The sequence below is a fragment of the Aethalodelphis obliquidens genome, unplaced genomic scaffold (assembly GCF_003676395.1).
Source record: "Aethalodelphis obliquidens isolate GAN/ISIS:26980383/991018 unplaced genomic scaffold, ASM367639v1 scaffold20, whole genome shotgun sequence".
Lineage (NCBI taxonomy): Eukaryota > Metazoa > Chordata > Mammalia > Artiodactyla > Delphinidae > Aethalodelphis > Aethalodelphis obliquidens.
In genome coordinates this window covers 16,989,634-17,005,673 of record NW_020837964.1, presented here as the reverse complement: position 1 = coordinate 17,005,673, position 16,040 = coordinate 16,989,634, and the positions used below count along the sequence as shown (strand labels likewise).

The window sequence follows — 16,040 nt, the reverse complement described above, 5'->3', positions numbered from 1 at the left end:
CCTTCTGATAGAGGTAAAGTCCTACTTTCAGTGCAGTCAAATTAGTTGAAGCCTCAGCTGATTCAGTAACACTGATCCAGTGGTTCTCACCACAACTTCACTTTGGAATCATTTGGGTAGCTTTTAAATAACACAGCTGTCCCCGGCCCACTCCAGACCAATCCAATGAGAATCTCTGAGGTTAGGGTTTGGTTGTCAGTGGGGTTTTTTTTTGTTTCATTTTGTTTTTATTGCTCTCCAGGTATTCAAATGTGTAGAAAGAATTGAGGACCACTGCTCCAAGGCGTTTCATATTTCATTAAGGATGATTTTACCTAACAGGATAAGTTCAGTTGCATCTTTTTTTTTTCTTAATTTTTTAAATTTTTGGCTGCACCATGTGGCTTGTGGGATCCAAGCCATGGCCCCTGCAGTGAAAGCACAGGGTCCTAACCTCTGGACTGCCAGGGAATTCTCCAGGTGCATCTCTTATCACTATCTTCCTCCTCCTCTTTCACTGCCCTCCAGCCGTGCGCTGGCCCCCTTTCGTTCCTTACACTTTCAAGACATGCAACCATCTCAAGAGCTTTAGCTCTTGCCCTTTTATCTGCCTGGAATGTTCTAACACAGATATCCTCAGTTCCCTCCTTCTCCTGCGTCAGATCTTTGCTCAGAAGTCACCTTCTCAGTGAGACTTGCCTTGTCCACAATGTTCAACATTTCTACTTCCAACCCCCTCCCAAATTCCTGTGTTCTTTCACTGCATGGTGTTTCCCCATACCTCTCATCACCTCTCTAGTTCTCTTGTCTGTTCCCTATTTGGCATCCGCTTCCCACATATGCCCTTCCCCTAAGCATTAGTCTTTTACTGTATAAAGAAGCCAGTGGTTGGAGCTTCATTTATTCCTTCTGCCATGCTCTTTTCTTTGTGTAGGTAGAAGTTTCTGACCTATATCATTTTCCTTCTTTCTGAGGAACTTCTTTTCAACATTTCGTGCAGGGCAGGTTTTTGTTTGAGAAAGTCTTTTTTTCTCCTTCACTTTTAAAGGGTAACTTCATTGGATACAAAATTCTGGGTTGGTGGGTTTTTTCTTTTTTCTTTTTAAAAATATTTATTTATTTATTTGGCTGCACCAGGTCTTAGTTGTGGCACTCGGGATCTTCGTTGCGGCGTGCGGGATCTTTGGTTGTGGCATGTAGGATCTTTAGTTGCAGTGTGCATGTGGGATCTAGTTTCCTGACCAGGGATCAAACCCAGGCCTCCTGCATTGGGAGCGCGGAGTCTTTACCACTGGACCACCAGGGAAGTCCCGGGTTTTTTCTTTTAACACTTTAAATATTTCACTGCACTCTGTCCTTGCTTCTTTTTTAAGTTTATTTTTTGATTTTTGTATTCATCCTGCTTGATGTTCTGTGAGCTTCCTGGATCTATTATTTGGTGTTATGTCGTTAATTTTGGGAAATTGTTGACCATATTACTTCAGATATTTCTTTTGCTCTGTTCTCTCTTCTGATATTCCAGTCATGTGTATTTTGTACCTTTTGAAATTGTCCCACAGTTCTTGGCAGTTCTGTATTTTCTTTTTTTTTTAATTCTTTTTTTCTCTTTGCATTTTAGTTTGGGACGTTTCTGTTAATATATTTTCAAGCTTACTGATTCTTTCCTCAGCCACATCCAGTCTACTCATGGGCCCATCAAGGCGTTCTTCATTTTTGTTACCATGTTCTGCATTTTCTTTTGATTCTTTCTTAGAGTTTCCATGTCTCTGCTTACATTAGCCATCTGTTTTTATATGTTGTCTACTTTTTCCATTAGAGCACTTAACATATTAATCATAGTTATTTAAAATTCCCTGTCTGATAATTCCAAAGTCTGTCATATCTGAGTCTAATTCTGATGCTTGCTTTGTCTCTTCACACTATTTTTTCTTACGTTTTAGCATAACTTATAATTTCTAACTGAAAGCCAGGCAGGATGTATTAAGTAATAGGAACTGAGGTGAATAGGCCTTTATCTAGTTGGGAGTTTTGTGTAATCTGGCTAGGAGTTGGCTTGTGTTTAATGATTGATGTAATTGTAGGTACCAGAGGCCTCAAATTATGCTAGTATCCTTGTTTTTGTCTCCCCTGTAATCTCTGGTCTTCCCTAAGAACTCTTTCTTAAATAGAGTATACACCTTTTAGCTCTTTCAGCTGTAATCCACTGTTATTTTATTGGACCCTCGATATGGTGGCAGAGTGTGGGTGAGGGAAAGCATTTTATAATTTTATGATTAAATCTCAGTCTTTTAGGGGGTCTCTGTCCCTGGACTGTGACCTTTACAAGTGTTTATGAACTGTTTTCCTTTCTCAGTGCGATAAGAAGTCTAGAGGGGGCCTCAGGGAAATTTCCTCCCCCGCAGTTGGGATAAGTCCTGGTAGAGTCCTTTTCCTGGAGTGAAGGCTGCTGTTAGAGAACACTCTGGGCATACAGCACAATGGTTACTTTTCCCATCCCCCTGCCAGAGCCAGGAGCATTCTTGGCTCTTTACCAGGAGACTCTTATAGGGTAGGAATTTTTTTTAAATGTTTTATTCATTGATGTATCATTAGCACCAAAAACAGTATAAGGTACAGAATAAATGCTCAGTATGTATTGAATGATTGAATAAATACTGTTTTACATAGATGTGGGAAAATTTCTCAGACCTAAAATGATAATAATAAACCGATGGCATTTCTCTGAGTGACTAGTTAGTCCCCAATCTAGTGTTTGTCTATTTGCTTAGTGTTTGTGTCTCTCTAATCCAAAACCCTAAGTAAGATAGGATTGTTGTAGAGCAGTTGTTCTCAAGAGGTTTTGACTATAATCTTTAGTAAGACATATACATATTTTATATCATGACCCAATATACATGAAGATGTAAATGTACATTTATCTGAACAAACTTTTTATGAAATAATACTTTCCTTTATGTATGGTGTACTTTAATATTTTCTACTCTGTTATTTTATATTTTATTTTAAAAAGTGCTTGTCGAGATTTACATAGAGGTTAAGTTCAGAGGATAATGTTTTTGTTTTTTTTTTCAAGAAATTTGGGTAGATCTACCACACTTAGTTCTGGCTTCCCCCTTTTTCTCCTGATAAATCCATGACTTCCTTGAATAATGAAATTCATTGAGCATCTATAACCTTTGGTGATGTTTTAAACATGTTCTCCCTCCTCCCCCTGCCTGCCCCAGGCTTATGCTAACTCAGTTTTTGTGGAAGTGATTTGAATGCAAACACTTCTCATCACTATTAGCAGGGGAAAAAATTACTTGAGTGCATGTACAGAGTCATCTATTTGTGTTGCTGAGACAGGTGTAGAGTAAAATCTGGGTCTCAGGTTTCATAAGCTTCCTAAAGTGGCTAGTAGGAGTTTGGACCTCATGCCCATTGGAAATCCTGTCCAATATGGGGCCCTGAGACAGAAATTATAGGTACTTTGGGGTACTTTCCCTTCAACAGTAATGGTTATTTGTCTTTATACATGGATTGCAAAGGTTCAATTCAAGATACCTACCTTGGGGCTTCCCTGGTGGCATAGTGGTTAAGAATCCGCCTGCCAGACTTCCCTGGTGGTGCAGTGGTTAAGAATCTGCCTGCCAATGCAGGGGACACGGGTTCGAGCCCTGGTCCCGGAAGATTCCACATGCTGTGGAACAGCTAAGCCCGTGCGCCACAACTACTGAGCCCGCAGGCCACAACTACTGAAGCCCATGCGCCTAGAGCCCGTGCTCTGCAACAAGAGAAGACACTACAATGAGAAGCCCGCACACCGCAACGAAAGAGTAGCCCCCGCTCGCCGCAACTAGAGAAAGCTGGTGCGCAACAAGGAAGACCCAACACAGCCAAAAAAATAAATAAATAAAATAAATAAATTTATTTAGAAAAAAGAAAAGAAAAGATACCTACCTTGTAGTGTCAGGGTGGTATCTTGCTAATGGATCTGGAGACAAAGCTGTGCATAAATAACATGGGCTATTGTTAGTAAACAGTGGCCTGTAATTATGAAAGACATGGGAGGAAGAAAACATGGTAGTCTTATCTACTCTATTTCTACTACTTTCCCTGTTGGTTTTGTTCTGAGCCACCTCTGGAATTTATCTGATTGGTTTTGTTTTGGAGCCACGAAGTATAGATCGAAAGGTTTGGTCTTTCTCCCATGTAACAGGCCATGCGAGGGCTTTGCGTTTCATTCTCCAGAATTCTCTCTAGTTCATAGCAAAGGCTAAAAACAGTTAAAGCTCAGGGAGAACAAGCTAGTTTAAAAACTACCCTTAGTCAAGTTGCTTCTACCCTTAGAATGAGTCCCAGTAGATGTAAACATTTTAAAATTGTTTTCTTTTTAAAGTCTATAAATAATGGATTTCCAGCTTTTAGTGCTTTAACCTGTTACTAAAAGCCCCGAGGCTTAATTTACAATCATTAATCTTTCCTTCATTACTCAAGATATCATCTTTTTATCCCCTTTAAAACTATTGTTAAGTTATGAAAAAGATCAAACATATGAAGTGGTTCAGAGAATAAGATAACAAGCAGTCATAAAAACCACCATCTGGATTTAATGAATAGTAGCATTTTGCCATATTTGCTTCAGAACTTCTTCCTTTAAAACATGAAATGTTGCAGATACAGTCGAAGTTCCCTTGGTCTCTCTGTTCACTCCAGTTCCCCTGCTCCCTCTTCCGCTACCCCAGAGGTAACTTCTGTCCTGAACTTGGTGTGGTTCCTTCCCATCCATGCTTCTATACTTTCATACCATTTATGTGTGTCCACAACAGTAGATACAATTGTTTTGTGAAAGTTCAAGTGTATACCAATGGCACTGCCCTACACTTAAGCTATCACTTGCTTTTTTTTTTTTTTTTTAGTTCTAGTATTATAGTTTGGGGTTTGTACATATCAGTTGAATTCATACATTTCAAGAACTATATGGCATCCCATTTTATAACTATTTCACAATTTATGCATTCCCTCATTGATGGACATTTAGGTTATTTATAAATTTTTGCTGTTATAAACATTGCCATGATGAACATTTTGAACACGGTTGCTTCTGCATTTGTTGGAAGATTTTCCCCTGGCAAATATCTAGGAGTGGAATCCTGGGAAGTACAATATATGCATCTTTATTGGCAAATACCTAGGAGTGGAATGCTGGGAACTACAATATATGCATCTTTAACTCTATCGGAGGTTGCCAGGTACCGTCTAACTTGCACTGCTTCCAGAAGCCTGTGAGACTTCTCAGCAACACTATTGTCAGACTTCTGATCTCTTGCTAATCTGATGGGTAAAAGAGTTGATATGTTTATTGCTTTACCAAAAAAACTTCAAGGGAGTCAAAACATTATCCTTTTGAATTTCAGAAAGTTGATGCACCTCTTCATTCATTCAATAAATATAGAGTTCTTACTAGGAGCAAGGCACTATTCCAGATAGTAGGCTACAGGGCTAAGAGGGGGACACACATCTCAGCCCTCATGGAGCTTACCTTCTAGAGGAGGGAGACAGTACACACAAGAAATCAATACACTATGAACCGTGTCAGTGATAAATGCTAAGGCAGAAATGTAAACTAGGGAAGGATGGGTACAGTGTGTGTGGAGAGGTGAGGTTGACAGGGTGGCCAGGGAAGGCCCCTTAAGAAAGCAACATTTGAGTTAATGCCTGAAGGCAGTGAAGGAATAAGCTGTATATGTGGACAGTTGGGAAAAGAGAATTCTAGACAGAGAGGTAGAAGTCTGATGGGGGAACGTGGCTGGCATGTTCAAGCAACAGCGAGGAGGCCCATGGGGAAGGTAGGGAGAGGGGAAAGAAATGGGAGGCCAGGTCAGAGAGGTGTGTGGTAGTGTATCACGCCGTCCCTCTAAGGTCATTACAAGGACTTTGAGGTAGATGGGAAGCCCCTGGATAGCTTCCAGTTTTTGAATAGCACAGTGATATGATCTGATTACATATTAAAAGACAGGACTCTTGCTGAACGTAGAAATTGGATTGAAGGGGACAGAGAGCAGAAGCAGGAAAAACAATAACCCAGCTAAGAGATGATGGTGTTTGGAGCAAGGCAGTGACAGTGCAGATGGAGAGAAATGTTTGAGCTTGGAAATATTTTAAAGGTAGAATCAATAGGATTTATTGATGGGTTGAATGTGGGGTGTGAGAGGGAAAGGGGAAGCACGAATGAGCCCCAGAATTTTGGTCTGAGCCACTGGATGGAGGGAGTTGTCATTAACTGAGATGTGGAACAGGATTGAGGGCGAGTATCAGAAGCTCAGTATTGTCAATGCGCAAAGAGGACCTGAGGTTCTCCTGCATACTGAAGTATAATTGTGCTGAGAAAAAGCACTTGTATGACTGAATTAAAAGCTGTATTACATAGTTGCTTTTTTCATGAAATACCATTTTTACTTAAAAAAAAAAATCAACAGATAAACTAGCGTTAATAGATTTGGGTGTTTGGCAGACATTTTCCTGAAGATGAATGAAGTAAGCCTGTCACTTCAAGGAAAACAACTGATAGTGCTTGTTGCCAATGATAGAATATGAGTTTTTAAGTGAAAATTAGAAATTTGGAAGACTTCCATCTACCACAAAGAGCTTGACAGCTTCCCAATACTCAAAAACTTGTCTGATGAGATCAGTGGTGACATTCACAAATGTGATATTTTGGATAGGGTATAATGAAATGGGTCAACATTTGGAATATCTATAGAACTCAGTGAACCAAATATTTTCCAAATGACGATGTTACACAATTATGTATGAGTAAAAGATCCACTCAAAATGCAAGATAGACTTCTGCTTCTAGCCAAGATGGAGTGACAGGGATGCCTTATGGCTAATGAGGTCCATCAAAAATTATTTCATGTGCTTTGTTGGCCAGGCCCATGTGCACATCCAGGTGATAGCAGAGTAGTCGACTGGATGAATGTTGGGCTTTGGAATCAGAAGATGTAGATTGAATCCTGGTCTGTCATTTCCTTGGCCAATAAACACATTTACTGGTATATCTTCTTGGAGAAACTTTTATTAAAATTTTCTGTCCATTTAAAAAATTGGTTTAATATTACTTTAGAATTTTTTTAATGTTTAAAAATTTTATTTATTTATTTTTTGGCCACACCATGAGGCATTTGGGATCTTAGTTCCCCGACCAGGGATTGAACCCGTGCCCCCTCCAGTGGAAGTTCAGGATCTTAACCACTGGACTGCCGGGAAGGTCCTTACTTTTTAAAAAATTGTTGAACTGTGACTTTCTTTTTGGAGATATTATTTTAGGCTCTCCATCCTTAAGAGGTTGATATAGCAGTGCTGTGTCCTTAGCCCATCCAAGTCCTACCCAGATTCAGTAGTCATTATGAGACAGACATCACTCTGCCTGAAGCAGCGTGGCTGCAGTTGCTTAGATGTTTATATTTTCTTTTTTTAAAAATAAATTTTATTTATTTATTTTTGGCTGTGTTGGGTCTTTGTTGCTGCGCGTGGGCTTTCTCTAGTTGCGGTGAAGGGGGCTACTCTTTGTTGCTGTGCATGTACTTCTCATCGCGGTGGCTCCTCTTGTTGAGGAGCACGGGCTCTAGGCGTGTGGGCTTCAGTAGTTGTGGCACACGGGCTCAGTATTTGTGGCACACGGGCTTATTAGTTGCTCCGTGGCATGTGGGATCTTCCCGGACCAGGGCTTTAACCCGTGTCCCCTGCATTGGCAGGTGGATTCCTAACCACTGCACCACTAGAGAAGTCCTGGATGTTTATATTTTCTTGCTTCTATCTCTTTAGACTTAGATATTAAAATTGGGTTCAGTTCCTCAGTCTCTTATCAGATATCCTCTAAACCTGCTGCTTTGTTTGTCTTTCAGTTTCCTGGTGATGACATGGCATCTGCCAGCTCCAGCCGGGCAGGGGTCGCCCTGCCTTTTGAGAAGTCTCAGCTTATTCTGAAAGGTGAGTGGCACTGTGTGAAGTTTGTCATTTCAGGTCCAGCCCCATCTTTGGGAAAGAGGTGGAATTATACCACACTTTGGCTTATGAGCATAACTATTCATTCTTATAGGGTTGTCATATTATAGCTGGAGTTTTTGAAGAGGAGGGGGAAAAAAAGAACTTTTGGAAAGAATTATATAAAATGGCAAATCCTTCCTTCTCCAGGGCTCTTTTCTATCTACGCTCATTCCCTTGGTGAGCTCATCCAAACCTTATCACTTTAAATGCCACCAAATAGTAGGATCACTGCCACATTTGTATCTCCAGCCTGGCCTTGTCTCTGAACTCCAGGTTTGTATATCCAATAGCCCACTTGGCATCTCCACTTGAAGGCTTAGTAAACGTCTAAAATGTGACATGCCTGGAACTGACCTGATTTTTTTTTTTTCCTCAATATCCTGTATTCAGCAAATCTGGTTTTGTCTACATTCAAAATGTGGGCAGCGTTCAGCCACTTCTCACCACCCCTGCTGACCCACCAGCTGGCATCATCTCTGCCCTAGATTAAGGCGGTACCCTCCTAACCTGGCTTCCTACTTCTGCCCTTTGCCCCGCTTCATTCTGTTTATCGCACAGCAGCCAGTGATCTTGTTACAGTGTAAGCCAGCTCTTGTCACTTCTCTGCTCAAACACATCAAGGACTGTCTATCTCACTCCGCATACAAGCTGAAGATCCCACGTGATATGACCCCTTCCATTTCTCATTTCCTGTTCCACATTTACTCCTCTTTGGCTAGATGCACAGGTCCACATGGACCTCCCGTGCTATTCATTGCCTCTACCGGTACACTCCCACCCCTGGGCCTTTGCACTTGCTGTTCCCACTGAATGAAATGCTCTTTTGGCTGAGTTATCTACCTGGTCTGCTTCCTTACTTTCTGCAGGTTTTTACCCCAAAGTCACTCTCTTCAACGAGGCCTTCCCTGATTCCCCCATCTAAAGGCTCCCTACCCTGATTCCCTCATGTCTCTCCCCTTCATCACCTTATCTTTTTCTTATCAGCCCCTGTCACTATTTAATGTTTGACCTATTGGAATCTATTTCATTTATTCACTGTCTCTTTCCGTAGAATGTAAGCCCCACGAGAACAGGGGTTTTTGTCTGTTTTGCTTACTGTTGATGCCCCAAAGCCTAGAACAGTGCCTGACACATAGTGAGGCCTCAGTAAATATCACACGGATGAAAGCCTGCTGCTCCAGTAGCTTTAGGAGGAGGAGTCACGGGACCACAAGATGCTCGGGGAGAGAGGAGTGGCATTCAGTATCTGGGCTCAGGCCTCTCAGCATGATCATTGGGAGACAAAATTGTATCTTTGGTCCAAATTTTTATATTATTGTTTGAAAAATGGAAATGTTATTCATTTATTTCATGCACTCACATAGTTTACAGTTGTTTCCATTCCTGCAGCTCCCCAGTTCCCTCGCCTGGAGGGAACCTGTTGTTATCAATGAGTGCTCCTTTCCCCACGTCATCTTTTTTTTTTTTTTTTTAAGCCTACAGCACCTGGTATTGCCAAGCGGTCTCCCATCCAAGTACTACCCAGGCCCAATCCTGCTTAGCTTCCGAGTTTGGGGGCATTCAGGGTGGTACGGCTGTAGTCCCCACACCTTTACCAACATGATATGTTGTCAGATTTTTTTTTTTTTTATCTTTGCCAGTCTGGTTGGTTAAAAAAAATTGTGCTCTCAGCATAGTTTTACTTCTCATTAAATGATAAGTGATGTTTAGTGTCTTATCATATGTTTAAGTAAATCTGTATTTCCTTTTCTGTGGGTTGCCTGTGTCTATTTTTTGCCTGTTTCTTATTGAGTTATTGATTTTTTTTATAGTCTTCATATATTTTAATTACTTTTCTTGGTGTCTCATGGCTGCTCCAGCCCTTTTGAGAAGGGAGAAGGAATAGAGTGAACTGGTAGGGTTTTGAACTCGAGACTACAGCCTTTACTGCCTATCTAATAATTAGCAGGGCTAGGTCAGAACAGAAGCCTGCCCATGGAAACTGGTGATATCCTGAGGTCCCTGTTTTGGGACCATGTTATTCAGGAACACACTCTGACTTCTAAAGGTTTCTCTCTTGCCTTTCCCTGATGTGTATTTTCTCACTAGTGTGGAGAGAGCTAACTTGATAATACAGGTGCACCTCGTTATATATGCACTTAAGCTATAGGGAGTTGATAATACCATCCAGGAAAATGGTGGGGGAGAAAGAGGAGAGAAGCAACCATTTAAACAGTGTGGGTGGTTCTTCCTCCTGTGCATTTTGTGGATAGAGCCTCTGGTGTAATTTGGGAGCTGTTGCTATGCTGTCCCCTCTCTGCCTCAGTTCCCTGTGCCTCTTCTAGTGCAGTCCTAGAGATTTATTTTTTTATTTTTTATCTTTAAAAATTTTTATTGGAGTATAGTTGATTTACAATGTTGTGTTAGTTTCAGGTGTATGGTAAAGTGAATCAGTTATGCGTATGCATATATCCACTCTTTTTAAGATTCTTTTCCCATATAGGTCATTAAGGAATATTGAGTAGGGTTCCCTGTGTTATATACAGTAGGTCCTTATTAGTTATCTATTGTATTTATTTTTTAAATTAATTAATTTTATTTATTTATCTTTTTGGCTGCGTCGGGTCTTTGTTGCTGCGCGCGGGCTTTTCTCTAGTTGCGGCGAACGGCGGCTACTCTTCGTTGTGGTGCACGGGCTTCTCATTGCAGTGGCTTCTCTTGTTGCGGAGCATGGGCTCTAGGCACGAGGGCTTCAGTAGTTGTGGCACGTGGGCTCAGTACTTGTGGTTCTCTGGCTCTAGAGCGCAGGCTCAGTAGTTGTGGCACACGGGCTTAGTTGCTCTGTGGCATATGGGATCTTCCTGGACCAGGATTCGAACCCGTGTCCCCTGCATTGGCAGGCGGATTCTTAACCACTGCGCCACCAGGGGAGCCCTGGTTATCTATTTTATATATAGTAATAGTGTGTATATGTCAATCCCAATCTCCCAATTTATCCTTCTCCCCCAGTCCTAGAGTTTTACAATACACTTTTTAAACACGCTAAGGTCCTCAAACGTAAGCCAACTATTTTATCTGATATTTAACTGAAGGAACACTGAAAACACAGCACAGCAAAGCAAAAAACTGGCTGTTTGGAACCTATAGAAGGATAATATGCCACACTCTATTCTGTTGCCTTCCTAAGAGCTTTTCAGGGGTATAATTTTGGAAATATGTGATTTTTTGCCTTATTTGTTGACTTTAAAAGCTAAATCCTATGTGAAGATGTGACTCCATGTATAAGAAACTGACATTTATATTTTATCAAATAGTAAATAAACTTTCTAGATAAACTTGAGACCTGTATTTTGGCTTGTCTTTTTTTTTTTTTTTGCGGTACGCGGGCCTCTCACTGTTGTGCCCTCTCCCGTTGCGGAGCACAGGCTCCGGACGCACAGGCTCAGCGGCCATGGCTCACGGGCCTAGCCGCTCCGCGGCATGTGGGATCTTCCCGGACTGGGGCACGAACCCGTGTCCCCTGCATCGGCAGGCGGACTCTCAACCACTGCGCCACCAGGGAAGCCCTGGCTTGTCTTTTAAGAACAAGAAACATTGAAAATATCACCCCACTTATTAATTATAAATTACTGCGGGGAAAATGTATCTTTACAGTGGAGTGACCTGGCAAACCCCACATTAACCATGGGATCAAAATTAGTATCCCCAGTAGGAGGATGGCCTGGTGTGTACAGTAAGAAGTATACAACCTAACCTGTGTAGTTAGTATTCTTGACAAAAATGTTCACTGTAAATCTAACCATGAGGAAACAATCAGAAAAATGCAGGATTTAGCATTCTATAAGACAGCTGGTGGAAGGAAGTCTTTAAAAATCATTGTCATGGGGCTTCCCTGGTGGCACAGTGGTTGAGAGTCCGCCTGCCGATGCAGGGGACGCGGGTTCGTGCCCGGTCCGGGAAGATCCCACATGTACAGTTTGTTCATCTTGATTGGATCCTGGGTTGGGAGAAAAACAGCTATAAAAATGTTTGGGGGACTTCCCTGGTGGCGCAGTGGTTATGACTCTGTGCTCCCAATGCAGAGGGCATGGATTCGATCCCTGGTCAGGGAACTAGATCCCACATGCATGCCACAGTTAAGAGTTGGCATGCCACAACTAAGAAGCCCGCGTGCCACAACTACAGAGCTGGAGAGCCGCAACTAAATCCTGGCACAATCAAATAAATAAATATTAAAAAAAAAAGTTGGGAACAACTGGGAAAATTTGAATATGGAATGGGTATCAAATGATGGAAGGAGTGACTATACATTTTTTTTTTAGGTATAATAATGGTGGTGTGGTAGGTGGAAGAATGCCCTTATTGTTTGGAATTGCATTCTGAAAGTAATCAGGGCCGATCTGTCATGATATCTCCAACTAACTTTTTTTTTAAATACAGATGTCATATATATATCTGGGTCCTGTGCTATCCAATAGGGTAGCAAGTATAGCCACATAGAACTATTTACATTAAAATTAAATAAAATTTAAAGCTCCAGTCCTCAGTCTCACTAGCCATATTTCAAGTGCTTTATAGCCACATGTATCTCATGGCAATGTATTGGAGAGCGCTGGTGTAGAATATTTTTATTATTGCGGAAGTTCTCTGGGTAATATTGATGATAGACGCTGAGAGAGAGACAGAAAAGCATATGTGGCAAAATGATAGCAGTTAGTAAATAATGTGCAATTATTTATTCTATTCTTTCAATTTTTATGTAAATTGGAAACTTCACAAAAAACTACTAACTGCACCATGTGATCTTAGATTGAGTCCAGACTAGAAAAAAATCTTTTCTCTTTTGCTATAATGGACATTGATAGGGTAATTGGCAAAATTTGAATAAGGTCTGTACCTTAGATAATAGTATTAAAGAATGTTGAATTTCCCAGTGTTGATATTTATACTATGGTAACGTTAGAAAATGTCTTAGTTCTTAGAAAAGACACACTGAAGTATTTAGGGAGAGAAAAAGAGAAAGTAATAAAGCAAGTAGCGTAGAAAGTTAATATTTGGTGACTTTGGGTGAAGGGTTTTTTTAATCAAATTATTTTATTTATTTATTTATTTATTTGGCTGCGTTGGGTCTTCTTTGTGGCATGTGAGATCTTTTGTTGTGGCACGTGGGCTTCTCTCTAGTCGTGTCGTGCAGGTTTTCTGTCTCTAATTGAGACGCGTGGGCTCAGTAGTTGTGGCGCACGGGCTTAGTTGCCCCATAGCTTGTGGGATCTTACTTCCCCGACCAGGGATTGAACCCGCATCCCCTGAGTTGGTAAGGGGATTCTCTACCACTGTACCACCAGGGAAGTCCCCGGTGAAGGGTTTATAAGAAATCTTTGTATTAGTCTTGCAGTTTTTCTAAATGTCTGAAATTATATCAAAAAAAAATTTTTTTAAAAGTAGATACTAAAAAAACAAGGACCAAAAGGGAAATTTGATGGAAGGGTTCAAAGAATCAGCCCGGGAGCTGGGAGGCTTGGTTCCAGGCTTAGCACTGCCTTTGACTAGCTCCGTGATTTTGGATATGTCTCACTTCCCTGGATCTTAGTTTGCCCAACTATTAAATAAAGGGTTTGAACTTGTTGATTTCAAAGAAACTGTCTAGCTCAAAATGGTAGGACTCTATATAACTAGTCCCTATTTTTATCTATATTTTTACATTTAAGGGTCTGCCTGCAGATCTGCGCTCACACCACCAGGTGGCCTCAGTTAACCTTGGTCTATGTGTGTAGTATTTTCATTTTCCCACTCTGGGCCACATTTCCCAGCTCTACGACCTTTTTTCCTAGTACCAACTCTTGTTGCTTCTTAATCTTCACGACAGCTTTTGTTGCTGTTGTTCCTTGACTTTCTCTCTAGTGTTCTTTTGGTCCTGGAGAAGACACGTATTGCTAAAAAACAATCAGAGGTGGCTTTGCCCTTTGCCAAGTTGTGGACCCTTATAGGACTGTCATCCCTCAGAAGGGTCTAGGAGGGAGAGGTTTGCTAACTCTTGATGGGAACTCAGGTTCAGGCAGTCTTGTCATCATGGGTAAGGAACGTCAGTTACATGCTCTGATTTGGGGCATAGGATAGAAAACATCCAGATGGGTTTTGTCCTAGTGATCTGGAGTTTCCACCATGGCTGATAAGTGCTACAAAAGGAGCTTGTCTAGCACCCAGCCCTGGGCGTATGCTTGCTTAGTTGGTGCTGAGCCCCTCGCTTGCTGGTGCCGTGTAAGCATCAGAAATGCTGCCACATGAAGGAAATGAACAGAAGAGGAAATGCAGATGGTTAACAAGTACATGGAAAAACTATTCAATCTGGCTAGTAATTGAAGAAAAGCATTAGAACAAATAAGCAAAGTCTGGAAATGGCATATAGCATGGTGTGGAGTCAGGCTGCCGGGTGCACATTGTGGTTCGAAGCTCCCTGGATGTGTAGCCTGGGGCAATGACCTAGCTTCCCCAAGCTTGTTTCCTCCTGGGTGAAATGGAATGATGATGTATTTCCTGCCTCATTGTAAGGATTGGGTTAGATAATGTGTGCATACCACAGGATCTGTAATAAGTGCTCATTAACTCTTAGCTATTATCTTTATACTATTTTTTTTTTACCTACATGATTTGCAAAGGGTGAAAAAAACATAGTACTCAGTGCTATGCAGTGTTTGGTGAAATGGATATATTCCTATAGTGCTGATAGGTGTCTACATGGGTTTAGAAAGGAACTGAGCAGTTTTAAGAACTTTAAAAAATGTTCATATCCTTTGGAAGAATACTCAGAAATGCATGCAGATACTATATACATTTGTGGTCATTTTCCCCGAGCCAAAAGTTGGAAGCAATCTATTCAACAGTGAAAGAATAGTTGCCTAAATTATGGTGTATGCTTGTAATGGGCTTATATTGCAGCTTTTTAAAATGGATTTTGGGGGGAGAGGACTTTTTAAAGAATTGGAGACATAAAAGATGGAAGTCTAGAAAGTCTGTATTTACCAACATCTTAATGATAATTATCCCAGTGTTTTCCGTTTAGGAGTGATTTTTTCTCTTATGCTTCTTTTCTTATGCTCTTTTTATATCCTCACATTAAAAAAGAAGTCTTTTTAGAATGAGGAAAAGACAAAATTTCTTTTTTTAAAAGAAACAACAAAAAAAGAGGGAGAACATCTACCACAGGGGGGCAGCTGGGAGCCCTCTGACTCATCCTTGACTTCTTCTGTCTTTCCTGTCCAGTGGTGTCAGCAAAGCCCAAGGTGCATAGTCGTCAACCTCGAATTAACTCGTTTGTGGAAGTGGCAGTGGATGGACTCCCCAGTGAGACCAAGAAGACTGGGAAGCGAATTGGGAGCTCCGAGCTTCTCTGGAACGAGATCATCATTTTGTAAGAGAAAACCCCTTCTCTCCGAATGTGGCCCCCCGGGAGAATAGAGGAAGGGGTTGTGGGAGATCCAGGTTTCCTGTAGCAGCCTCTAGGCCTTCCGCCTTTGGTACCTGAGGCACCTTCTCTTCAGGTGTTTCTACATCATTGAGCTCACAGAGTGTTCATTGTTAGCTAGATGGTTACAGGGTCAGCTCTCGGGGGGAAAGGGTATATGTGAGTGTCTTCCTCTTTGGGGTTCCCCCCACCTTCAAGATGTCAGCAGGGTAGTTTCTCTGTTTTCTTCTAAGTTACAGGAGTGACTGATCTGCTTGGATATGATGAATCAAGTATTTGTTTTCCAGGAATGTCACGGCCCAGAGTCATTTAGATTTGAAGGTCTGGAGCTGCCACACCTTGAGAAATGAACTGCTAGGCACCGCCTCTGTCAACCTCTCCAATGTCCTGAAGAACAATGGGGGCAAAAGTATGTACAAGGAAGGGGTACCTGACGTCATTCATTTGTGGGGGTGGGGAAAAGAATGTGAAGGCATGGATGTCTCTCACATGGTGGATAAACCTGGTGATGCAGTTTCCTCCAGGACCAGAGGCTGCAGTTACTGTACTCCCCGTGGATGTGGTCCGTGGTGTTCTAGGAAGGCTGAGAGCT

At 41.5% G+C, this 16,040-nt stretch overlaps 1 protein-coding gene and 1 pseudogene across 3 annotated transcripts in view; one reads left to right on the top strand and one right to left on the bottom strand.

Annotated features, from left to right (window-relative positions):
* WWP2 (WW domain containing E3 ubiquitin protein ligase 2) overlaps positions 1-16,040 on the top strand; it is a 145,721-nt gene that overhangs the window by 13,814 nt on the left and 115,867 nt on the right. For all 3 annotated transcript variants that reach the window (XM_027119422.1, XM_027119423.1, XM_027119424.1), the window contains exons 2-4: positions 7,866-7,950; positions 15,247-15,394; positions 15,736-15,857. In XM_027119422.1, the coding sequence (XP_026975223.1) occupies positions 7,881-7,950; positions 15,247-15,394; positions 15,736-15,857 (340 nt within the window). In that variant the 5' untranslated portion in view covers positions 7,866-7,880. The remainder of the gene's footprint in view (positions 1-7,865; positions 7,951-15,246; positions 15,395-15,735; positions 15,858-16,040) is intronic.
* Positions 9,481-9,589, bottom strand: LOC113627403 (uncharacterized; annotated as a pseudogene).